Genomic DNA, 24,444 nt, shown 5'->3' on the forward strand with positions numbered 1-24,444 from the left:
TGCAGGGATAGACACTTTTCGCGAATGATCACGTGGTACACTTTGACCAATCAGCAAGCTGGAAATTACTTAGCCATCTTATAAACCGAGATGCGCGATGCTGCATTTATTTCGAGAGGGCCGTGTGTCTGTAATGTGAATGGTGGACGCCGGCAAATATTGACGTTGTTTCAGACTCGGATTACGAATAGTTGGGTTAGCGTGGCCTGGATCATTCCTAAATTTGGCCATTCAAAGTCTAAATTATTGAAATCTAATGATATATGCCTATGAAACGTATCCCTTACCGATTGCTACGACATGTTACTCTAATTTATTTGGCTAAATACATAGCACTTAAAAACAAACAAAAGTTACCTTGCTTCTAATTCTGCGTCAGATAGACTACTCGGTAGTAGTCTAATCCTAGTCGAGAGCTGCAAAATGGCGACAACTGAAGAGGAGGAGGTGGACATCTTCGAAGATGATCATCTAAATTCCCTATTGAATTTTCCCGCTGATGTCCAGCAAGCAATCGAACAGGTGCGATTGTTGGTATTCATGTTTCTAGATGAATGTTTCGATAAATTTTCGCTCATTACATATGGGATTAGTCTTTCGGAGTAATATAGAGATAGCTCTCTAGACCGTTCGAGTTCGTCTTTCAGTGTAGGCCCACACCTATTATTTAGTGTCAGGTTGTTGTTTTTTTTTCTTCTTCTTCATTCGTTTCTGCTGCTGCAAGTATTTACACCACTACACAAGTCACAACCAACGCTAGCCCTGCACTAGTTCTATGTGATATGTAATCGTGAGTGAGGAGGTGTCTCTGTGACTTTGTCTATTATGTTTGTGTTCATCACCCTTCATGTCTTCACCCAAAACAACTAGACTCTATTTTGTGTGAAGACATGACATTAATCAGTGCTTCCTGATCCTGAAAATTAAGCTCAAATTAACTGAAGTGATTGGTTCTAAACTGTTAAGTATAGGCTGTGCTTTTGGTTTATTTAGGATTAAAGAAATTTGAGATACCACTCATTACCAGTTATCTGCAAAGTACAATTTGGTACACTGCAAATGGATATGAAATAACATTAGCATCAGTGTCTCTTGAACCTTGAATTAGTTCAAGATAACTGGTGCAAAGATTCTTTCATATCCATTTACAGTGTACATTGTACTTTGTAGATACTGGCATGTGTATCTCAAATTATCATGTACTATCAATTATATATATTTAAAAAAAAATGCAGTCATTGCAGTAGTCCAATTCATTATCCAGCAAAGTGGCAACCACCACTTTATTCAAAGAATAGTAAAGCTGGTATTTCACTGAGCGGCGAACGTTTGCGAACGTAGCGAATTTGAGATTCGCCAACTTTTCTGACGAATGTTTGCGAAAAATCAAAGTTTGTTTCTGCCATTAGCGACAGTTAGCGACTTTTAGCGATGTTTAGCGACAATTAGCAACACTTCAGCGAATGTTTGCGAAAGTGTTTGCGAAACACAGGTGGCGACTATTGGCGAATGTTAGCAAATGTTAGCGACAATTTTGCAAATGTCAGTGACAGTTTTGCAAATATTAGCAACTGTTTGCAAATCCTTTGCGACAATTTTGCGAATGTTCTTGGACCTAGAAAAGTACCAGGCGATTATGTATAGTCAGACCCATAAAACGAACGTAAAACCTTCCTCTGAATTCAGATCTCTTGTGACAACCGTTCAAGATGGATTTCCTGTATATGGAAATAAATTTCTGCCAAGAAGAGGCTCAATGTGTTGCTATCCTTGAAGAGCTGGTTTGTTAGGCTGCTGCTACAGCTATTGTGCAGCATAAGAGAAATAAAATAAAGAAAAACAAGAAAGGAAGAAGAAAAGAAAGACTGTTTAGGTCAGAGAGTGGTTGTTGCAGAGGACAGACTTGCAGCAATTACATGATGGAGATGTCAAGAGCTTCAAGAACTTTCTTAGAGTGGAACCTTGTCTGTTTCAGAAGCTTTTATATAGGAACCACATGGTTACTTGTTCGCTAGCAGTGGCGAATCAAATAAAAATGTTTGCTACACCGTATTACAACCGTTTGCGAATTCTTACAAGTGTTTTGCGAATGTTTGCAACTGTTTCGCAAAGAAATTTTGAGCATGTTAAAAATTTCTTTGCGACATGAAAAACTGTTTGCGAAAATAAAAACCGTTTGCAAACTTTCTTGCGACTGTTAACGAACCTTTTGCATCCCTTTACGAACCCTGGCTAAATCCCAAATTCGATACGTTCGCAAACGTTCGCCGCTCAGTGAGATACCCCCTTAAGCAGAGCTGCCAACTTTTGTAAAAGCCTTTCAGTACTATGATGGCTGAAAATCAGTAATTTGCACCTTTTTTGAGTGAAAATCAGTAATCCTTAACAGTGTTATAGAATTTATCACAGACAATGATTTCTAAAATCAGTAATTTGCTTGTAACCTTCAGTATTCTTGTCCAATTTCAGTAGAAATTACTGAAAATCAGTACTAGTTGGCAGCTCTGCCTTAAGTGAGGTACAAATGGAAAACTCTTATAATTTTCAAAATTGCGTATTCATTAAAGATGTTAAATGGTAGATCATGCAGTGTTGAAGTCATGATATTGTTAATGTATGTTGATTATCAGGGTGGTGGCACAGTCTACTAGTACTACTACTAGTACCTCCCTGGCATGGTATGATTGGACTATTCAAAATAGTGGAATAGGTAGGCTCAGCTCCATTGGGGGGGGGGGGGGGGGATGTTAGCTTTTATTTTTGGAGGGGGGGGTGTCATTTGATTACTACAAATGCAATCTTTCTTTCTTTGTAACCAATTTGTATATTTAAATTACAGTGTATGTACATTAGTATTTAACAATAGTTTTGAGCTTGTTCCGTGATAATTTCAGTTTGATTTGTTCTCAGGTGTTGCCTTCCTCAGACCCATTGGACAGGCCTGACTTCAATGCAGTGGACTACATTAACAATCTGTTTCCAACAGAACAGGTAAATTTGCATACTCGTTCCTTGTTGCAGTAATCCCAATCCCAGCTCCAAGGAAGCTGTACTATGTGATATTTAAGTAGAACTATATCTTTTTGCTTGTACCTGTACTACTAGTACTCAGTAGTAGTCACAATTCAATTTGAGGATGCTTCGTACAGTGACAGTGTAAATTTTCATGATGTTTGCATTAATGATTGCATTGAAATGGTATATTTAGCCATAATTGTGCATAGTTCAATATTATTTGCAATTTATTGGCAAAATCTATTTTCTTCTTATATGTAGAGCATTTATGAATCACAGAACACAACTTCAGCTGAGAATGAGTTGTCTTGTTATCCGTTGTGAGCTTGTCCTAAGTTCTGTATACTTGTGACAAAAAAAAAGGGAACAAAAGGAGAATGCACTTTTGTATTATGACTTTTACAATTATCACAGATAAAGTTAACACAAGGTTGACTATATATTATTCACATAGTGTTTGCATAATTCAATGCATTACAATAGATACTAAGTTTACTTTCATTGGTAAATTTTATGGTTTCCTTTCTTTTTAATGACAATAATTGGCGTAGGGATATCGATATTTGGAAAAGAGCCACTTTAAACTCATTCACCTGATAGAGGTGAGAGCCCTGAAACATACAGCAAAGGTGTAGCAATAAGAATTACTTATCCTATTCCAACAGTCACTGGCCAATATAGATGAGGTGGTGAATCGAATGAGACTGAAGATCCGCCGTCTGGATGATGAAATCCGAGCTGTGGTACGAGGTCAGACCACTGCGGGGCAAGATGGCAGAGAGGTTTGTTGTGATTGCTTTCTCATGAAGGTGCCATAAATGTAGAAGGCTTCAAGATGATTTGTTTGTTTGTTTGTTTGTTTTCTGCACAGGGTGTTCTCTTTGTCTCAACTGTATGTGAGCAGACTGCACTGTGCGCTAAAATGTTCATTATTTCAGGCATGATATTCTGTAGATTTAAGTCTGATTTCAGATATATTTTTTTCTCAAGTGTGTACATATTTTGCTATTTTCATGTATCAAAATCACCTAAAATTTTGATTTCCGATTTTTTTCAAAAAACCTCAATATCATCCTTGTTATTTGTGAATTACATTTTATTTTTTTTTTGCTTTGTTTTGTTTTGTGTTTTGCTTATTTGTTCCTTCCATTTGATATTGGAAAATCAGTGTCTTCTTTTTTTTTATTCTTTTTTATTTTTTTCTGTCATCCCAAAGGCTCTCAAAGAAGCCCAGCAAGCTATCCAGGAACTATTCAAGAGGATCAAGGACATCAAAGAAAAAGCTGACAAATCCGAGCAGATGGTGAGATTTTTTTTTCTATTTTTTTTTATTTCAAGCCATGAATTGGAGATGATGTGGACATGGTATTTTTCACGAGTTTCTCCATTTATCTTCTTTTTTTTTTCTCTCTCTATCTCTCTAACACTAAAGGTGCTATGCCTTTTCATATTTGTATTTTGTGTTGGTGTCAAATTTAGACTCTGTTTGTAAAATATACATTAAAGTTTTTGTATGTGCATGTATTTCCATCCCAAACAAGGAATAATTGGTGTCTTTCAACTTCATTTTGCTTTTTCTTTAACATGGTCATATCTATGAGAGATTTTGTGCATTTTGGAATGTATGAACATGTAGTATACTTTCTAGGAAAATAGAGGTAGACAATCATACTCATTCGAGTAATGTTATAGTTATTTTATACTTGAAGAGATAGTCTCTCCTGCAGCAACAACAAGCTTTACTGGGATGAACAGCAAATTTGTTGTGGGGAGGTTTCATGGTAATGATCTGTCTGTTTAAAGTAATAGTGTGCTGTAATAGTAAAATATGGATAGATCTTTAAAGAAAAAGAGATCAGGCTGCAAAGTTGTAATACTGTAAAAGTGGATATTTTCGCGCGACTAATTTTTCACGCTTGGGCATGGAAGAAGAGTTTCGCGAGTTTTTAATTCTGCGGAATCAAGACATCAGCTAATGGAACATATGGCACGCAAAAATATTTGCGTGCTTTTACTTTCGTGTGAGCTTCTGGTTGCGCGAAATGTGCGAAAATTTCAACTCCACGAAAATTTCCACTTTTACAGTAATTGTGGAGAGAGCAGCCTCTCTGATTGTTGTCAGGATGGTGGTTTGCACAGCTTGAATAGGTAGGTAGTTCCAGATCCAAATTGTCCTTGGGAAGAATGCATACTTTAAAGGCAAAACATAGTTCTGATATGCCTGCAAAATTGTCAAATTTCGCTTCAAAATGTATACATATGCCTAAGAAATGTGTGGAATAACGCTGTAGTAAGAAGATATTCTTTGGGTAACAATGAAAATGCGAAATATTAACCAAAAAAATTCGCATCTCAGAACTTACCCGAGGGGGCAAGGCTAACTCGGATCGGGGACAACTCGGCCTCACTTTGAATGCGGGGCCGAGTTGTCCCTCTGGATTGTACAGTGCTGTACTATGGGAGCGCTTCGCCTTCTGGCTGGTCGCAGTTATGTGCTGAGTTGATACAACGTGCGCATCAAAGAACCTCTTTGACGCGCCTACAAAATGAAGGTGCGCATATGTATACAATATGGCGATCACGAACTGCGTATTCAATTGTCTGAAATAGGGTCGAGTTGTCCCCGAGACCGAGTTAACCTGGATCCTTCTGGAATAAAAGTCGGTATACCGACTTTTATCTTTGATCTCAAAATACTCGGAAACAACTCATAAACCTGGCAAATCGCGTCAGCCAGGTAAGTTTCTTGGTAGACTCTTTCCATATATTGCAAGCAAATGTGAATGTTGCAAGACGGGTTCTCAGACCCTTACCAAAACTATGTTTTCACTGTGATGTATCTATGGATTTCTTCAGTTCACAGCTTGCTCACTCGAAGTTTGTTTTATTACCCCCTCCCCCCACTGCTAGGTGAAAGAGATCACGCGAGACATCAAACAGCTCGACCATGCCAAGCGTCACCTGACCTCCTCAATCACCACCCTCAACCATCTCCACATGCTGGTGGGCGGGGTCGACTCTCTGGAGTAAGTGCGCAAAAGAGCAATCTCTGTCATATAAGTTACACAGTATATATTTTGAATGACATTTCCTAGTTTTTCCAGTTTTTCAAGTAAATTTTTGCAAAATTAACTTATAAAAACATTGCTGCCTGTAACACAAACGCATTGCATGTCATCTGCATTATAGGAAATTGCCAACTTTACTCATGAAATGGGATAATCGCAAATTTCTCCACTTGCAAAATTGTCTTACAAGTCCCAATTTTAACTATTTAACGTGGAAAAAACATGGTGCATACTACAGTATGTCTTCAAGGAGTGATGCTTGAATATATAAAGTGGTCTTTAGTGGTGGTAAAAATGACTTAGTTGATGGACACTGATGATTTCAAAAGAAAAGAAAATGCTCACAAAACTGGCAACAAAAACAAGATAGTGGAATAAAAGATTTTAAGATTTGTTGAAAGAAATTTTGCATTGCTTCACAAGTGTTCATGTATGGACATGAAAAATGATACCAGTTGAGAGATCTAGAGTAATTAAGAATCACATTTGGACTAGAAATTTATTCTATAAGATCCAAAAAAGCGACAAATATCAAAGTGAAATATGATGCAATGTGAAATTTGTGACATGACTGTCCGAATTTTGGCTGCTTCAAATATTTTGAACACCCTATAAGTGAATAAGACTAGCCAAGGGGGTGACGCTAAATTTCCATGTTTCTGGAAGTGATCTAGTCATCGAGACAAGCAAGTTAGTATTTGCATCGTAGCCCTCATGCACAGGAGATGATGCAGGCTTTCCATTGATCTGCATCCTAATCTTTTGAAACTCGCACACAGGAACATGACTAGGAGGAGGCAGTACGGGGAGGTGGCCAACCTCCTCCAGGGAGTCGTGAATGTCTTGGAGCACTTCCAGAAGTACATGAGCATCCCGCAGATCAGACAGCTGGCAGACAAGTGAGTCGAGAAGAGATTACCATCCCGTCTTTGTAATGATACCATGAACATTCTTTATTCCTACTGTCAGTTTTGTCAATGTAGTTACCATATTCAGGGATGTACAGTATGACCCCCCCCCCCCCCCAAAAAAAAAATAAAAAATAAAAAAATACATTCAGATTTTAGCATTGATGACATCCAATATGATTTGATTGTCCAAAACAAGTCATCATAGAATTTAAAAAAGTATGTCTTGTTTTCTCTTTTGTTCAAAATAAAAAGAAATTGATCATTGCCCGTCACAATATTTTAGTCACATCCGGAATAACATAGTTAAAAAAATGATTCGACCTACTCATTCATTACGTACCATCACTAATTTATTGACTCTGTTATCATTTCCTGTAGTTACCTTGGAGATGTTTTACAGTATGAATCATTGAACTGATGTTGCTTTGATACATTTCAGAGTTCGCAAGATTCAGTCAGAACTCGGACTCCAAATATTGGCAGATTTTGAGGAGTCATTTGCTAATCAAGGGAGCAGGGTAAGCTATTTTGAAACTTCTCACTGCAAGTCGTGAACAGCATAACATTAATTGTATTTGATATTGCTTTAATAGTTTGAATATACGGACATATTTAGTATAGTCATGCTGATACGCTTTTTGGATAGAGAATTAACAGTGTATTGTAGACAAATGAAGAATACCCAAGGAAAAATGAGGTCTAGCTTTTGTAGAAGAGGTAGTCCTTGAATTCACATCTGAAAATGACTGAACTGCTCCAGAGGAAATGAAATCTCGATATTAACAGAGACTTGTGTCTTCTCATTCTGCACTGAAAAGATTAGTTGAACATAAAACAGGAATTGGCTGAATTACTGAACAGCAGCATCATAAAGTTAGTGTAAATTGTTCATTTCAGAAAAAAATCAAAAAGAAGACTTTATTTGTTATGGCAACTAGATCTTTAATTTCACATGGTCTAAACTTTATGTATTTTGCTTGAAAACTTTGTTTAACCTTGATATTTTTTAAAACCTTTCTCTTTATTCACTTGTCTATAAATATTCATTTATTTATTTTTTATTTTATCATTATCATTATTGTTATTGTTATTTTTTATTTATTTATTTTTTTTGCAGCCAATTGCTAATATGCGAGAACTTGCTGAGGCCTGTTTGGTTGTTCGAGTCTTAGATCCCAAAGTCAAGTAAGTGTGGAGATGACTACTTCTTGAAACTTTACCGTTATCAATGATGGCGGTCTGTAGACTCTCTGTGGTTTAATATAGTTGATATTCATTTCAGAGGTAATGATGAAAGTGTGTAATGAGCTGGCATGTATAGACATTAATTTCTAAAATGTCTTTGTTTTCTGACATTTTCAATGTGCCTTCATGATTTATCGAGTCTTTCATGAAATCATGCTTCAGAGTTTGCCTTGCAGAATGTAAAAAAATAAACACATTATAAAGCTGCACCACTATTGTTGTGGTGTGAGCACTGATATCACTTTTTCTTGTGCCTGCAAATATAAGATAGTCCATTTTATTCAATTTTTACTTTTCACCAGTGTATTCCTATTCATCGTTTATGATGAATAGATGATTTCATTTCAAAGTGCCAAGTAATCTAAATCTCCTTTGCATTGAATTGACAATATGTTTGGATCATCTAGAACGATGCAGATGACATTGAGAACTGATTTGATTTGCAAATTTTACAAAATAGCCCTGTGGATGATATTTATGTCAAGAAGGAACAAGGGATTTATATTTACATTGCAAAACTCAGAAAATGATACAATGTATATCTACATCCAATATATAAGTGATCAGCCATGCGGAGATGAGCGTACATTTGTCACTGTCGTGCACCCCAATAATCTTGCCTCGACTCCCCCCTCCCCCTGCCGTTCCCAGGAGAGACCTGATGAAGTGGTTCGTGACGCTGCAGCTCCAGGAATACATGGTGCTCTTCGAGGAGAGCCAGGACGTGGCGTGGCTGGACAAGATCGACCGCCGCTACGCCTGGCTGAAGAGGGCGCTGGTCGAGTTCGAGGAGAAGTACGGCGTCCTGTTTCCGCGAGACTGGGAGGTCAGCGAGAGGATCTGTGTGGAGTTCTGTAATGTCACAAGGTAAGTGCAAATTATGCGACTATCTTCCGTAAAGGACAAGTCCACCTTCATATACATGTGGATTAAGTGAATGCAGCAATATTAGTAGAACATATCAGTGAAAGTTTTGGGGAAAATTTGACAATCCATTCAAAAGTTATGAATTTTTAAAGCATCTGCACAATCACTGCTGGACGAGAAGACTACTACAGTATGGATGCCATATGCGTAGAACGATACAGGAAAATATAGAGACAATTTTACAAATTTGTATTTTTTGCAAAAAGTGCGCATTGCCTCAACTTGTCACTGACGTATGTTAAGAGTAATGTTATTCTTCCTGTCCTCTGAAAAAGGCAAGTCAAGTGATCGTTTGTTTTGTGAGAAAAGTGAAAATATGTTGAATTTTCTTTATATTTTCTTTACCCAGTATATTGTTCTACGCGTGTGACATCACAAGCTGTAATACGTAGTCTTCTTATTTAGCAGTGACTGAGCAGAAACTTCAGAAATTCATAACTTTTGAACAGATTTTCCAAACTCAAACTCTCACTGATGCATTGTATTAATATTGCTGCATTCACTCAATCCACATGCCTATGAAGGTGGATATGTCCTTTAACAACATGTTATGTTGCCAGCAGTGGCTGTTAATTTCACAAGAGAAGTCCATGTGTGAATTTCAGCTAAACCTGAGATGCAAATGGCTGTGTTTTTGTTTGTGGATATGGAAATATGGCACATGAACAATGAAATATGACTTTTCAAATATGCGTGCATGACCACAAAAGAAATAGCAGGAAGCAACAGAAGAAAATGTGCCTAATGACGTACTTTCATTTGATTTGTGACATCTGTGTTTATATGGTAAATTTGAAAGGTGATGTTATGCAAAAGTCATTCCGCCATGAAAATGAATAGTTTGGCATTATCATTTGTGCCTGTACTGCTGGTTTGATTCTCTTTTTGTGTTTGTAGACAGTGCTAGGAATGACATTGTTACGTTTTCCGGTGTGTATTCTGTGTTGGTGATAAATCTGTTTGATTATTGTCTTGCAAGACAAAAAAGCAACCATATCCCTCTTTAAAAAAAAAAAAAGAAAAAAAATGAAACAAATTTGCTGTGCTTTTGTGTGTGTGCTTTCACAATACTGAGCAGCTGTCTGTCATACTTGGAGTGAATATCCTCCCAAGCAGAATTGAAAATGTGTAAGAATTCCTGCTTCTCATCTGTAGGACGGAGCTTGGGAAGACCATGCAGAAGAGAGCTTCTGAGATTGACGTCAAGCTTCTACTGTTTGCCATCCAGCGGACCACAAACTTTGAGACCATCATCGCCAAGAGGTTCAGCGGGGTGACGCTGCAGCCACCTGGTGAATCTCAGTCAACAGAGGGCGGTGCACCCATGCAGGACCAGGACCCGGAGTCCAGCAACCCATTTGAGATGCCAGATGAACCTGTGGAAATCAAGGTTTGTTGTTTGTGGGGTTTTGGATAGAGTTCCAGAACTGAGATATAAGATTTATAGACAGAAATTATCACATCAAGAATGCAAGAAATGTAGTTGTCCACACTTTCTCATGCAAAGAATCTATTGCATTGCATTTTACCTGCTTTGAATCTGTGTGTAGATCTCTGTATGTGTATTGAATTAGTATTCAAAATCTGTTTATCATTGTTGTAGCCTCTGTTATTAAAACTACTGTCAAATATCTCCTTATGTGTAGCAAAAGATCAGAAATTAAGTTTGCATGTCATTATGTGAACTATTTGACTGTAATTATGACATGTCAGTCAAACTACATTCTAGTCTCTCTTCGTCCATGTATAAGATGAATGTGTGTTTGTCTGGGAGGTATGTTTCATTATCTTTCAGTCACGTAGTTTAGCTGTAGTCATGTTATAGGAGGATGGATAAACTTTTGTAGGGCAGTAGCTTCCAGACTTGAAGTGCACTCGAGTTAGAGTTTCTGTCCTCTCTCTCTCCTCAGACACTGGGCAAACCAAAGCCTTCCCTCTTCCAAGGAATAATCAGCCAATGCTTTGAGCCTCATCTTCATGTCTACATCCAGTCCCAAGACAGGTAAGGGAAATTAACCTCTTTTTCCAACATTGATCTTTTTCTTGCTGTGGAAATGTTCACATTTTTTTTTCTTCACTGAACTCTCATGAAAGTAATACCACAGCAATATATGGGGAGATTTTGAATTCTGCACAAAAGTGAAAATATGGTCTTGCTTACCCAGGGTAGCCTCCTCAGTGTTGCCACTGTTCATCCAGACTCCCCTTCCATTATCTTTACCCTAGCATTGGCTGGTACCTTTTATATATGTGGTTCAAGATCAGTAGAGGGACATTGTTGGTATAAAGGTCTTGTGCAAAGATATGAACACTTAGCAGGACTTGAATTTGGGGCCTCTGTTTGAAAGTCAACTTTTATCCATAATACCACAGGGCCCCCATGACTAGTACTCTTGTTGTCAAGATCATAATCAAGCAAAGTTGGCTGAATTTGGCATGATGCAAGGAATTCAGTAACAAGAATGTTTCCACTTTTACAGTATGATCCATGTAAATATGTCTTCTTGCGTGCGGTGCTAAGTCTGTTGGTGATACGACTTATCTCCTCTTGCCTCAAACAATACTACACATTACACCATTGAAAAATGGTATTAGTGAGTGTTCTTCATACAATTTCATAAAAGGCAGACAAAAGCAACCAAGATGCCCCTTTCTTTCTATCCATCGCAAAGCACAACCATTGATGATGCAGAAACGCTAGTGTAACTGGGACCTTTTTCTCATACTTCATGAAGTAAAATGGAGTCAAAAGGGGCCTGAGCTTTCGATCCCAGCAGAATCTTCGTCAGAGGCAAAATGACAAACAGGCAGAGAAAGCAATCACATATAAGGACTTCCCACAACAAGAACAGTTAGGGACAGGCTAGGGACACAGAAAAAAGAAAACAAAAGGAGAGGGTGGGAGGTCATGGGCAAGGAGCCCAACAGGTAAAGGGAGGGGGATTAGAGTGGGAGGATGGACAGACAAAAGGCAGAGGAGGGTCAGTAATGATCATGAGGATCAAGGGGGCAGCCATTGAAGGAAAAGGATGAATAGGGAGGCAACATCAAAGAAGATAAGAAACAACAGAGGGATAAAGAAAGGAGAAGAGTGAAATAGCAACAGCTAGGAGAAAGGGGGGGGGGGGGGGGTGAGCAAACAGCGAGCATCAGATAAAGACACGGAACTGAAGAGAAGAGTAACAGGGACAGAGACAAACACCTGAAATACTTCATGAAGTACATACATTTATGTGCCAAACATGTGCATTTGAAATCAATGTAATCACTCATATTTCATAGGAAAGTGAGTGCATTCAGACAAGCAATTACAGTAAGGTATCTTATGTCAGACTTCATGTACAAAGTCATGCTTTCCATTTGTGAAGGTTTACTGATTAGACATTCTTTTGTTTTAGAGCCAAAGTTACCTTGTCATCTTGCTTTTCTTCCACAGAAATCTGTCAGACCTAATCGGTAGATTCGTAGAAGACTTCCGGACCCAGGGCCCGCCCAAGATAGAGTCGGAGGAGAGCGGGGCTGTGCTGCCCTCGTGTGCCGACCTCTTTGTGTATTACAAGAAGTGCATGGTCCAGTGTTCACAGCTGAGCACAGGCACGCCGCTGCTAAACCTCACACAGACATTCCAGAAATACCTCCGGGAGTACGCTTCTAGACTTCTCACAAATAACTTGCCAAAGTAAGTGAGCTGTTTTACAAGAACATTCGTGTTAACTTTATTTGCTACATGGCACTCAACGAACACGGTTATCAGAAAATTACATTACAACAAAGTAAAAATTCAGGTCCCAAAATTATTATCTCTATACATATAAACTTTATTTGTTTGGCTGTAATAAAATTTTGGTATAATGAAAGAAAACTTCCCTGTCCAGAGGACTTTGTTATCACGGGAGTTGCTTGTACTTGCTGTTTAGCAATGTTGTTAGTTTAGTCTTCTTGCCTGTGTGTAGACATTTTGCAATAGTGTAGATTTATCATGGGCCAAAGTTCATAGGTCATTCCCTGTGGCCGAGCCTCAATCTTGTAAGCTGCCTTTAAAAAAAAAAAAGAAAAAAGTTATTGTTACTCTTCCTTTGATCATTTGTAATACTGTACGAGCTGAACTTTTCGCGTACAGATATTTTCGCGAATTGGTCCTTCGAGGACATTTTCGCGTGTTGTTAATTTCGCGGTTGCGAGGGTCTAACTGAACTTACTTATTTGCGCGTTGTTATTTTCGCGTGTTGTTATTTTCGCGATTCAAAGGCGATTCGCGAAATTCGCGAAAATAAAACCACCGCGAAAATTTCAGCTCGTACAGTAGTGCTGATCAATGATTGATTTGTTGTATACTGTCTTGCAATCATTTGAAAGTCAATAAATACATTAAAACCTAGCGGAGCACTCTGAGACACTGACTTACAACTGTGGAGAGGTCAGTGTGAGACACTGACCTACAAACATGTAGAGGTCGGTGCTCTGAGAGCACAGACCTCCGCCAAGCATGCAGCTCATTTCCACCACTGATTTTGTTCTTCCATAGAGATATCAGTGATTTCCACCCATACGTACTCATAGCATTGTGTGCTGAAAGTCGCCCGATTTCCCAATATAGAAGCCTTTGTTACGTCATAAACCCTCAGCTGCACGGCATGCCTCGCCCTAGCAGAAACTAGAGTACGCACTTTAGTGCGCACATGCAAACCTCAAATACGCGCAGCCTGAACTCCCAAGTTCATTGACCCTACCTGCCAAAATATCAAAAATCCTTCATAAATTCCCCCAAAATGCTCAGATTACTACCAAAATTTAATCATCTGTTACTTGTATCATTCTAACCCTTTCCTGCAAGTTTCATCCAAATCCATTAACTACTTTTTGAGTTATTTTACACACGGACAAACAAACTAACTAACTAACTAACTAACAAACGAACACACAAACCAACGGTAACGAAAACATAACCTCCTCCCTTGACGGAGGTAAATATGTGTATATACTTATAGGTCATTTATCACAAGAAATGGTAGGCAATCCAGTGAGATAAGCTCAGGATAATTTATGGAATCTCTAATTGATTCTACCTTACACCAACAATGCCTGATATTTTGACAAGCGAAATTTTTGTGAGCATTTCCAACTTTGATATGCACCCCTCCATCCATGCCACCTGTACAAGATATAGGTTTGATAAGCCATGACCAGCTTTGCTGGCGTGAGGTGTAATGGTTAACAGACCTTCGTTTGTGATTGACTGTTATTATTGTGCATTGGCATTTATATATTTTCCTCTCTTTTTTTCGAACAGTGCAGAAACCTGCATATCTAACAACGCACCTCATTCAAAACAGTCGAGCTAAAGTTGTAGTTGTTATCAGAGATTGAAGTATGGGCACATGTTCCATTACCCTGATTTTTATGATCATCATATATTTGGTAAAGTAAAGGGGGGGGGGGCATGATATCGGTGAGATTACAATGTGATAGCTCATTCATTCTTCACTAAGCATACCAAATGTAACCACAATTCCTCACCAAACCAACAGCCCCATTCCCAACAGATTTGCAGAGGAGTTTAATGTCATTGAGTTAGAGTGTTACAAATTGCAGTGTACAGGATCCCACTTCACCACTCACACCAGAGTAGGATGAGAATGGTCCATCCTTCAAATGCTCCAGAAAATGATGATGCCAACCTCATGTGGTGTGTCCCAAGTGAATAGCATTAGCAGACCTCCCAACCATTCTGAATTTGGAGGAAAGAATCTGGATTTTGACCATTCCAAAGCTATTGTTTCAATAGGAGTTTCTTACTTTTTCTTGATAACTTTACTACACACTCCTATGGGAACTGCTCTTTCTTTCCTACTTTTGAGCCAAATCATCCCTATTTTGTAGTTAGACAGGTCGAGAGGTCTGCATTAGTCACTAAATCATGGTAGCCACATTCATTGTTCTCGATACAGAAAAGTGCATGGTTCTCAGTTGATACAAGAGAAGTCATTGGTGTGGCATTCAAGATAATGTCCTGACCACTCCAGCCTTCCACCTCGAGTGCTTGTAGGCCAGTTGAGTCTTTCTGCATAGATCCCTTATAATGATTTGACCCAACCCCCACCTCCAGATCACAGACCACCACCCCAGCCGGTGGCCTCAACATCTCAGCACTCCTCAAGGAGGGTCTCAAGGAGTCCTCCTCCGACGTGCCCAAGTTCACCGCCGAGGAGCAGTACCTGGTCTGCAGCATCCTGTGTACAGCGGAGTACTGCTTGGATACCACTCAACAGGTGGGTCCCCATCTCCCTCTGAATCTATTTTTATAGTTTCACCATAAACTTAATAACTATTTCTATACTCTATTAAAGGAAACTTCAGTTTCCAGGGGGCATTTCATCAAGGTTTTTGGTCAGGTTTTTTTTTTTTCTGACAAATTTGCTTTCAGCTAATGAGATGCAAGGATTTGAGTAGTTCATAACAGTTTGTCAGAAAAAATATCTTACAGTACACTTGGTGAAATGCCCCCAAGTTATTCATGTTTCCCCTTCTGTGGCTGCTGTTGTAATATTTCTCATCTAGCAATGTCTTCTTGGTTGTTGTTGTTGTTGTTGACTTTGTTCCAGGTTATCAATACTTGTTAGATTTCCAGTTGAGCACTGCTTTTTGTGCTATCATTGATGAATGATGTCTTCTTACTGTCTTTTTTTTTCTTTCTTTCTTCTAGCCAAAAATACACTTGAGGTATCTCAGTGCAATTTTATCTGTGAATAAATGTAGAATCACTCTTTGGTTTTATTAACATACCCTGACTGTTCTCCCCATTTTTTTTCCAGATCATTAAATTGCAATGTTAAGATAGTGACCAAATAATGACCAAATAAAGCGTGCATGTTTGTGTTATCTTGTACTCGGATATATCTTTTACATGTCTTTACGTGTTTCATGTGTGTTTACATGCCCCTCCCATCACAATGTGTCTGTATAGTTGGAGGAGAAGTTAAAGGAGAAGATCAACCCGTCCATGGCCGACAGGATTGATCTGAATGGAGAGATGGATGTTTTCCACAAGTGAGTTTTCTGTTTTCATTCTTTCTTTTCTCTCTTTTAGCAACATTTAGAAAGATTGGAAGGTTGCAAGTGCATTTGATTAATATTCTGAAACAGTATTTCCACATATTCTAAAAGGTGTTTTGAATAGAATGATAAAGAAAGGGGATGGGAGCATTGCTAGTACCAATACAAATGGTGTATAGTTTCACCACTATCTACTTGTTTGTAGGGACATGGATGAAGTAAGATTCAGTAAGAGGGATTTCACTCGATTATCTGAGCTTTTGCCCTTGAGGTGAAAGCAACAGAACTGAAGTTCACGATCTTGCAGCAAGTTTTTTTTAAAGTAATGTCTGTTTAGACTGCACTTGTTGCCACAGGAATTTCAGCTTTGTTGAGAGTCTTCTCCTTTTCTTTAAGACAAATTTATAACAATCTTGAACACTGCTTGTCTCACAGTTGTTAGAACCCATGGCAGCTTGAAGCATGAAAGTATCCCTTTGTAGCTACCCTTTCCCAGTAAAATGCTGTGCATTGTTCAAGTTATCTTTGAAGTGATTATGTTATGACATCTGAAAGGGTGCAATGTTCATGTGTTCATTTTAACTTTTTACATTCAGTGTAATATCCAACTGTGTGCAACTACTGGTCCAGGATCTGGAGACGGCTTGTGATCCAGCGCTGACAGCCATGAACAAGGTGAGACCATCATCGGAGAGTAGTTGTGTGAGGAGTTTATTCAAAGGCTTGCTTCTTGTGCAGTACATTGGGAAGTTTAGCCATGCATCTTGTTCTGCATTATGGTAGTAAAACTTGATGTTTTGGAATGCTACTACTTGTAAGATATCTCAGTCTAACTTCATGCTCATATTGTAAAGTTTTATGTACATGGAGTTATTTTTTATTTATTTATTTTTTTTTTTTTTTGTGCTGATGTCGACAGTGATTCTGCCTTGGATTGGAATTCTGTGTCCAATATTTGAGTGCCAAAAAATGGCCTACATCGTATTTTAGTGGTAGCATTTCCGATGCGGTGTTTGTTTAGTTGATTAAGCCTTCATACATGCCTCTACAACTCCAAACTGTGTAGATCTGAGCGTACATGGACTGTTTGACTCTCTAGAGCATGGAATATAGTCACCCTTTCATTCAGATTGGATCCATAAGATCCAAATATTGTACTTCTCTTCTACATGAGTAGAAAGTAGAGGACTTTCTTGTGTAAACGTGGGCTGTTTTGAGATATTGGTAGAGGTCACCAATATATATATGACTTATCATATTGCATATGAGGAATAAAGATTTCCAGCATGAGTGAAGATGTAAATGTTTTTCCCAGGTGAACTGGTCATCAGTGGAGACAGTGGGAGACCAGAGTGGCTATGTGACGGCCATCACATCCCACATCAAACAGGCTCTACCAGTCATCAGGGATAATCTGGCCTCGGCCAGGAAATACTTCACCCAGTTCTGCATCAAGTTTGCCAAGTAAGCCCCCAGGCAGAGTGTTTCACCTCATTACCAAGGGGCCTATTTCGCAAAGAGTTGCGATTGATATTAAGCTCGATTTATTGAGCGTAACTTAGTGAATTGAGCGCAAGTCCTTTTTCATAAGGACACTTACGCTTGATTTCAAGAAAAATCAAGCATTACTTCTGATCAGTTGCAAAGTTGTTTGTGAAAGGCATTTTGCGATTGATTGCAGCTCACGCTCAATCCTTATACAGTGTAAAACAGGCCCCAGGTCAATGGTAAAGCTCAGTCTAACCCACTTAGCAACTAGATTTGTGTATGTAGTGATATACCCTTTGTGTACCAGTCGCTGTTCTTATGGTGTAATGGTGGTTGATACAAATTTACAGCAGGTATTAGGGATGACAAAATGTACCTATGTAAAGGATGTGTGCATTGATTCAAATGGGTTTATAGTCATATTGGCATAGCTTTACTTATCTTGCCCCCCCCCCCCCCCCCCCCCCCCCCCCGGTTGAAAAAAAGAAACCTAAACAAACAAACACGCAAACATGTTGTCAAACATACACACAAGACAGATGAAGAGGAAGCAACATGCTGAACAAATTTATGTGGTGAAACCTACTCATGTGCCCATTCCAGTCTCCACATGTAGAATGTAGAATAGTTGATATCCCAAATTGAATAGAAAATTCCCACAAAGTAGTCCATTTTCTACCTCCTCCAGTGGAGTGATATTGTCCTTGGTTTATCCCAACTTTTCCAGAATTTGCGATAAAACAGTAAATAGTAGAAAATAATAAGATACCGAAAGAGATGGGAAATTCTGGTTCACATTCCCTTCTTTGCTCTACCCCCTTGCTGTCCCCTCCAGTTCCTTCATTCCACGGTTCATCAGCCACCTGTACAAGTGCAAGCCAATCAGCACGGTGGGGGCAGAGCAGCTCCTCCTGGATGCCCACTCCCTCAAGACGGTGCTCCTCGATCTCCCCTCCATCGGCTGCCATGTCTCCAGGAAGGCTCCCGCAAGGTAAGGAAGACTTCCTCTCTTATTTATTGTAGTTTTAAAAAGATGTAGCAATTGAGTAGCCTGTAGCCTAGGCGGAGGATGTAGCTATTGTCTTGCCATAACGCTAAACTGCTGATGTGGCGAGACTGTTCTCTTTGCTAAGTGATACATCTGATGAGGCGAGACAATGAAACTGAATGCACCCAAAGCATCTACCACCTATATCCACTGATCTTGCTTTAGTCGTTTTTATACTATCGATTTTGAATCTGTGGTAATTTTGGTACGAAAATTCCCATAGATTCAAAATCGATACCAAGAAATGACGACTAAAGCAAGACCAGTGGATATAGGCGTCAGATGCTTCCACTGTTCGTAGTTGTGCCACATCAGACGACCCGCTTAGCAAAGACAGTTGTCTCGCTGCATCAGATGTTTAGCGTAAAAGCAAAGACAATAGCTGACTCCTCTGCCTAGATTATAAGCTAGTCATCGAGGTGCTTCACCAGCTATTACAGGCTACTCCCATAGTAACAAAGTCCTTGCGACCAGCAATTTCCTTTCATTATACTGAAATTTTGATATAGCCAAACAATAAAGTATTCAAAGATATATAGGCAGTAATTTTGGGACCTGAATTGTCACTTCATTGTGACGAGAGTTCCGTTACAACCCTGTTCATTATAACGGGAGTGCACTGTATCATGCTTGCTTGTGGTCATGAAATAGGCAAATGCCAAAACTGAAAAAAAGATGGAAGTAATGCACCTCAGAGTGCAACAAATACACATTACAGCTTACCCAGGACAACTGAAACCCACTAGTGGGCAAGTACAGTGAGTGGGCGCATGCTTGTTCAAAGTATGGAGCCCTTGTCCAAGTGACCATTCAGCCAAGTGATATAAGTTTGTTTTGTAATGACCTGAACCTGTCAGAAAACTGGAATGCACTGTCTCTCAATCACAAATACTGTCAGCAGGAAGTGAAGCATGGGTGATAAAAGGCTTGAGTGATGTAACACATCAGGCCCTACATGTTAATAGAGACATATGGTCAGAGTCGTATACCTCTCTCCTTCCCTAACTTCATTATTAGTTTCTGAGATATACTAGCAAGTGAAGAGTAGTGAAATGTGAGTGTTGGTGAATCCTTTTTTCAAGAGTGATAGTAATTTTGCAGTCCATGTTCTTTTTCTTTGAGATTAGACTCATTCTAGCCACACATATCTCATAACAGTCGATCTCTCCTTGTGATGTGCATGATGCATTCGGGACTAAAGAGCAGAAATTGTAGATTTCAGCATTGTTCTTACATTATGGGGAATCCGGTTTGCTCTTTGTAATGTATGTTGTATTGTGGCTCCCATGTGCAAGCAGGTTAACTTCTCTTTTCATTGTTGCTGCTTTCTGCATCAGTGAGAGCAGTGATGTAATTAGTAGATTGAAACTCTCTGAAAAGCATTGACTTTGAGGTGTTATTCTTCTTTCTCTCTCTCTTTCTTTTGATGTTTGTCACAATCCTATTCAGCTACACGAAGATAGTTGTGAAGGGAATGACAAAGGCAGAAATGATACTAAAGGTAAGTGTCTATCAAAGAATAATCATAACAGAATTATTCCCCTCCTCCTCCTCATCCAATCTTGTATTCTTTCCTTTCTCGGCTCATCTATCTTTTTGTGTGTGTATTGCAGGAAACAAATATTCAGTTGTTCTACTTTCAATATTTTTATTCTCTCTCTCTTTTCTCTGTTTCTTGTGCTTTGAGCTGTATTCCAGTCCACTCTTAACTCTTTATGTGCCACGTTTGCACGTGCGACTCAGTCGACGGCGTGCGAACTTTGCATATTCCTCTCAAACGCACAAACCCGCCCAAACCGATCGATAAATCGCCAAATGACACAGTACAATGAAAGCGTTCCCGCGATTCCGTTCCTCTCGTCTATAGCTTGCATTTTATGTGGTGAATGACTAACGAGTATTGTTTCATATTGGATTTGGGTGCAAATTCTAAGTTTGTGTCACTGCTTTGTGTGCAAAAGTCATACTATTACAGTAATGTATCTCCCGGGCAATTGAATTTTGAGTATGAAATTGATATTGACAGGATATTGTGTTGCAGTGTGTTTTTCTAGTTTTTTTATTTTCATTTTGGGAGGCTATTGTTATTGCATGTCAGAAAACCAAACAAACCAACTTCACTTTTTGCATTGCGGTGTTCAACACAGGTTGTGATGTCACCCCAAGACCCAGCGGAAGCTTTTGTAGATAATTACATCAAGCTCATCGCCGACACAGACACCTCAAACTTCCAGAAACTGCTAGAAATGAAGGTGGGAAACTGATTCACACTGTTAAGTTGACTTCTAGCCATCAATAAACGTTTAATTTATGATTGATGTCAGCATATTTTGCATAAGATTATCATCAGTTAAACAGCTGACAAAGAAATTTGAATGTGCATTATTCTTTGATTTTCATTTTTTAACTTTCACTTTTTTCAGAATGAATACCCTGGTCCACAAGAGATGATTTTTTCATTGCATATTGTGATTCAATTGGGATTTGTGACCACTCATGTATAGTGTGAATGACATCTAAGTAAAATTTCATCTACGTAATGGACAAAGTCTTTCATAAGATGGCAAAAGAAAAGGCTGTTAATCATTATTTTTGCAACTATAATAACTTTATTTTCATCATCATCATCATTGTCTAATAAAGAGTTTTATTGCAAAATGAGCTAAGCACCATTTTCTAACATTTCAAAGTAAGTCCATCATCAGATAGAGCAAGATTAAACCTTTCCAGTAATACCTCACTTGTGTGACATAACAAGGAATATTCTAGAAGTTATGATTAAAAATATCCTGTATTTTCTTATTAGTTTCTTTGTTTTTTGGCAGCTTTAATCACAAATATCTCAACTTAACAAGAATGGACTTAGCTCGTTTTGCAATAAAACTCTTCATATTAAGTGTAGACTGAAATGAGTACCTGCTAGAAGTGGTATTGATTCATTTGGAAACACTTGATTGTTCTTGATTACAGTCCAGTCTTTCTGAAACCATGCTAGATAATCTTTTTATCATTATTATTTCAATTCAAGGTCTTTTTTAAAGGCTTGTGTCAAATATCTTTACTTAACAAATTCTTGAATAAGGCAGGTGTTTGGTTATCTCGGCTCTTTCAGGGTCTAAAGCGCAGCGACCAAAACGCCATGCTGGATCTCTTCAAGGCTCGACTGCCATCCAACCACCCCGGCGACAAGGTGGTGGTGGTGCCCTCCTCCCAGGAGCAGCAAGACATGAGCAGGATACGACGGCTAGAGAAGATTATCAAGAGGAAGCTATAGGTACTGCCAGAAACTGTATAGTCTTAGCTGTGAGTATTATTCAAATTCAATTAATTAATATGCTGATATATTTATGTGTGTATCTAATCATCATTAAGTTTGTATATTCGTTCATGAAGGGGGTTGTTTATTGATTTATTGATTTTTTATTCATATGTTTCGCTATTTAATTTTTCTTTTTTTTTTCTTCATGGATGTGTGTAACCATTATTTTTATGGTCTTATGTTTCCAGATAATATTGTTCTTGTTTGGTATATTTTGTACGAGTGATGTAGGTAGCCCTTGATGTGGTTTTGTAATTACTTGTAGTGGCTATTTACTTTTTCTTCTACTCTTTTTTTTTTTTTTTTTTTTTGAGTAGAATCTAACAATTTTGCACTGACAAGAAAATGTCAAATCAATAAAGTGTTGTTGTGGTTTTCACTTTGAAGAAGTAAATGGAGATAAAGGCCTGCAGCAGGAAATCAGAGTAGAGCTCAAAGATTGCCTCAAGATTGGCACACTTTTGGTCGGATTTTATCGCTCATCTAAGTCTGACGTAATAAAAATGGGAACAGTAGGCAACAAACCAACAAGGTGTTTCACCTGCGATACAAATAGGTGGGAAATATTTGTCATTCGATCCTGGGAAACGACGTGTGTACCTGTGCAGCGTTTCAAGATTTTTATCGTACGGAGGGTAACAGGCTCATCTGGGTCGTACGCTTGAGTGTTCCAGAGCTTATCACGAGAGATCAGAAAGTCAACACCATGTCAGGTGTGATGGACGTGCAGATAAGACGATCATCTCTTGGAGAGTGCCAGAAAAGAAATAGTTCATTATCTGCTAGGTTTTCATTTTGGGGTGGGAAATGGCAATATCCTGCAAACGTGTAATGCTTGGAGGGAGCAGAGGTATATCTGAAAGCTTTGCAATCAAATTCTTCATACTTCTGTCGAAGAGCATAAAGGCAGCAAAGTAGAATACAATAGATTAAAGGGTCTTGCAACTTTGCCATTATATAAATCAGATAATCCATGCCATGAGTTGACTGTGATATCATGAGTGAAGTCTAACAAACAGAGCACTAGAAGTTTGATCAAAACCAGACAGAGAATTAGAAAGTCAACGCAAATGTGAAGTGTGATTGAGCTGGAGAGAAAATTATGTGAGATTGACAGCTGTCAATAATGTTATCATCAGGTCAAGTGCACCTTTTTGCTTTTATTTCAGAGACACCTGGAAGGTGCAGTTATCCTCCTCCTCCTCCTCCTCCTCCTCCCTACAATGAAGATGCGATGAGTGGTGGTTCAGTGGTTGAAGCTGTTGATTCCTCAAACTGGAAGACCCGAGGTGCAAATCCCAGCGTGCATGAGTGTCTCCTGCTCCCGAATGTGAGATTTTCCTGCTGCAATGTATTTTCCAAATATTGGTTTCCAGTTCTCCTAGATCCCAGACATTCAGCCACCAGTCATTTAGACATATAGGCCCGAATTCACGAAGGTGGTACAAATGAGACCATGGTTTAAACCATGGACAAAAACCATGGAGTGCCAAGTGTCGCACGGAATATTTTGTTACGAAATCCGTCATTTCGTCGATGAAATGTTTATTTTGTAATGAAATGACAACTTTTTGTAACTAAATGAACGTTTCATCCACGAAATGATAATTTCGTTAACGAAACGGTCATTTTGTCAACGAAATGACCAATTTCGTAATGAAATATTCTGTGCAACACTTGGCGCTCCATAGTTTTTGTCCATGGTTTAAACCATGGTTTCATTTGTACCACCTTCGTGAATTCGGATCAATGAGATGCCATAGTAGGAATGCATCAAAGAAGTAGGATGGTGCGAATTACATTACCCCAGGATCTTCCTGGCTGAGGCACTTGAAATCATAATGATAGGAAGGTAGCAAGTTACGTGCAAAAGTCAAGGGACAGAGATTCTACTGAAAGATCCTTCAAACAGCATTTAAAACCCTCAAATTGGAGACTTGTATTGGCTTGTATGATTTATGTCAAGTTGAATGCTGACACCTGCATGACCCAGAGAAAGTGTGGTTGATACAATTACAATTTGTAATTGATCTTTTTTTCCCCAGTTATTTGTGTTACATGCAATATTGTTCTAGTCACTGTGTGACAGGTGGCACGCTTCCTTATTTGACTCCAAACTGTGAAAAGTAGTGAAAGATGAAAAAGGAGGTATAAAGGGTGCTTTGACTGAAAAAACAAGAAATGTAATATTTGTTCAAAAATCAGAAGTTTGATTGAACTACTTTTTACATATTTTGGCCCATTGTGTTTACATGTAACATCTCCTTCACACTAAGCTGCATCTAAACTTCAGAGATGATCTTTTCCCAAAAACTGATTTTTATCTGATGGCTGACTTTCTTTCTTATGTCTGCCGTCGGATTTTTTTTT

At 38.7% G+C, this 24,444-nt stretch overlaps 1 protein-coding gene across 1 annotated transcript; it reads left to right on the forward strand.

The window, feature by feature from the left end:
* The first annotated feature begins 423 nt into the window (after positions 1-423).
* Positions 424-23,280, forward strand: LOC140226861 (vacuolar protein sorting-associated protein 53 homolog). Its single transcript, XM_072307290.1, has 21 exons — positions 424-522; positions 2,911-2,991; positions 3,681-3,797; positions 4,232-4,318; positions 5,926-6,041; positions 6,863-6,982; positions 7,434-7,512; positions 8,112-8,179; positions 8,891-9,106; positions 10,322-10,556; positions 11,077-11,168; positions 12,603-12,845; positions 15,273-15,435; positions 16,131-16,213; positions 16,816-16,894; positions 17,535-17,683; positions 18,543-18,698; positions 20,205-20,256; positions 20,903-21,007; positions 21,868-22,058; positions 23,244-23,280. Exons 1-20 carry the CDS (start codon positions 424-426, stop codon positions 22,027-22,029), a joined length of 2,502 nt encoding a protein of 833 aa, XP_072163391.1. The 3' UTR covers positions 22,030-22,058; positions 23,244-23,280.
* Positions 23,281-24,444: the final 1,164 nt, after the last annotated feature.

This window comes from Diadema setosum, chromosome 4 (genome assembly GCF_964275005.1).
Source record: "Diadema setosum chromosome 4, eeDiaSeto1, whole genome shotgun sequence".
NCBI classification, from domain to species: domain Eukaryota; kingdom Metazoa; phylum Echinodermata; class Echinoidea; order Diadematoida; family Diadematidae; genus Diadema; species Diadema setosum.

What these genes read in the sequence shown, in the direction of transcription:
- LOC140226861 (XM_072307290.1), top strand. Translation starts at nt 424, where the DNA reads ATGGCGACAACTGAAGAGGAGGAGGTGGACATCTTCGAAGATGATCAT. An exon ending in CGCTGACAGCCATGAACAAG is followed by an intron (nt 16,895 to 17,534) that starts GTGAGACCATCA and finishes TGTTTTTCCCAG; the next exon opens with GTGAACTGGTCATCAGTGGA. An exon ending in TTCTGCATCAAGTTTGCCAA is followed by an intron (nt 17,684 to 18,542) that starts GTAAGCCCCCAG and finishes TGTCCCCTCCAG; the next exon opens with TTCCTTCATTCCACGGTTCA.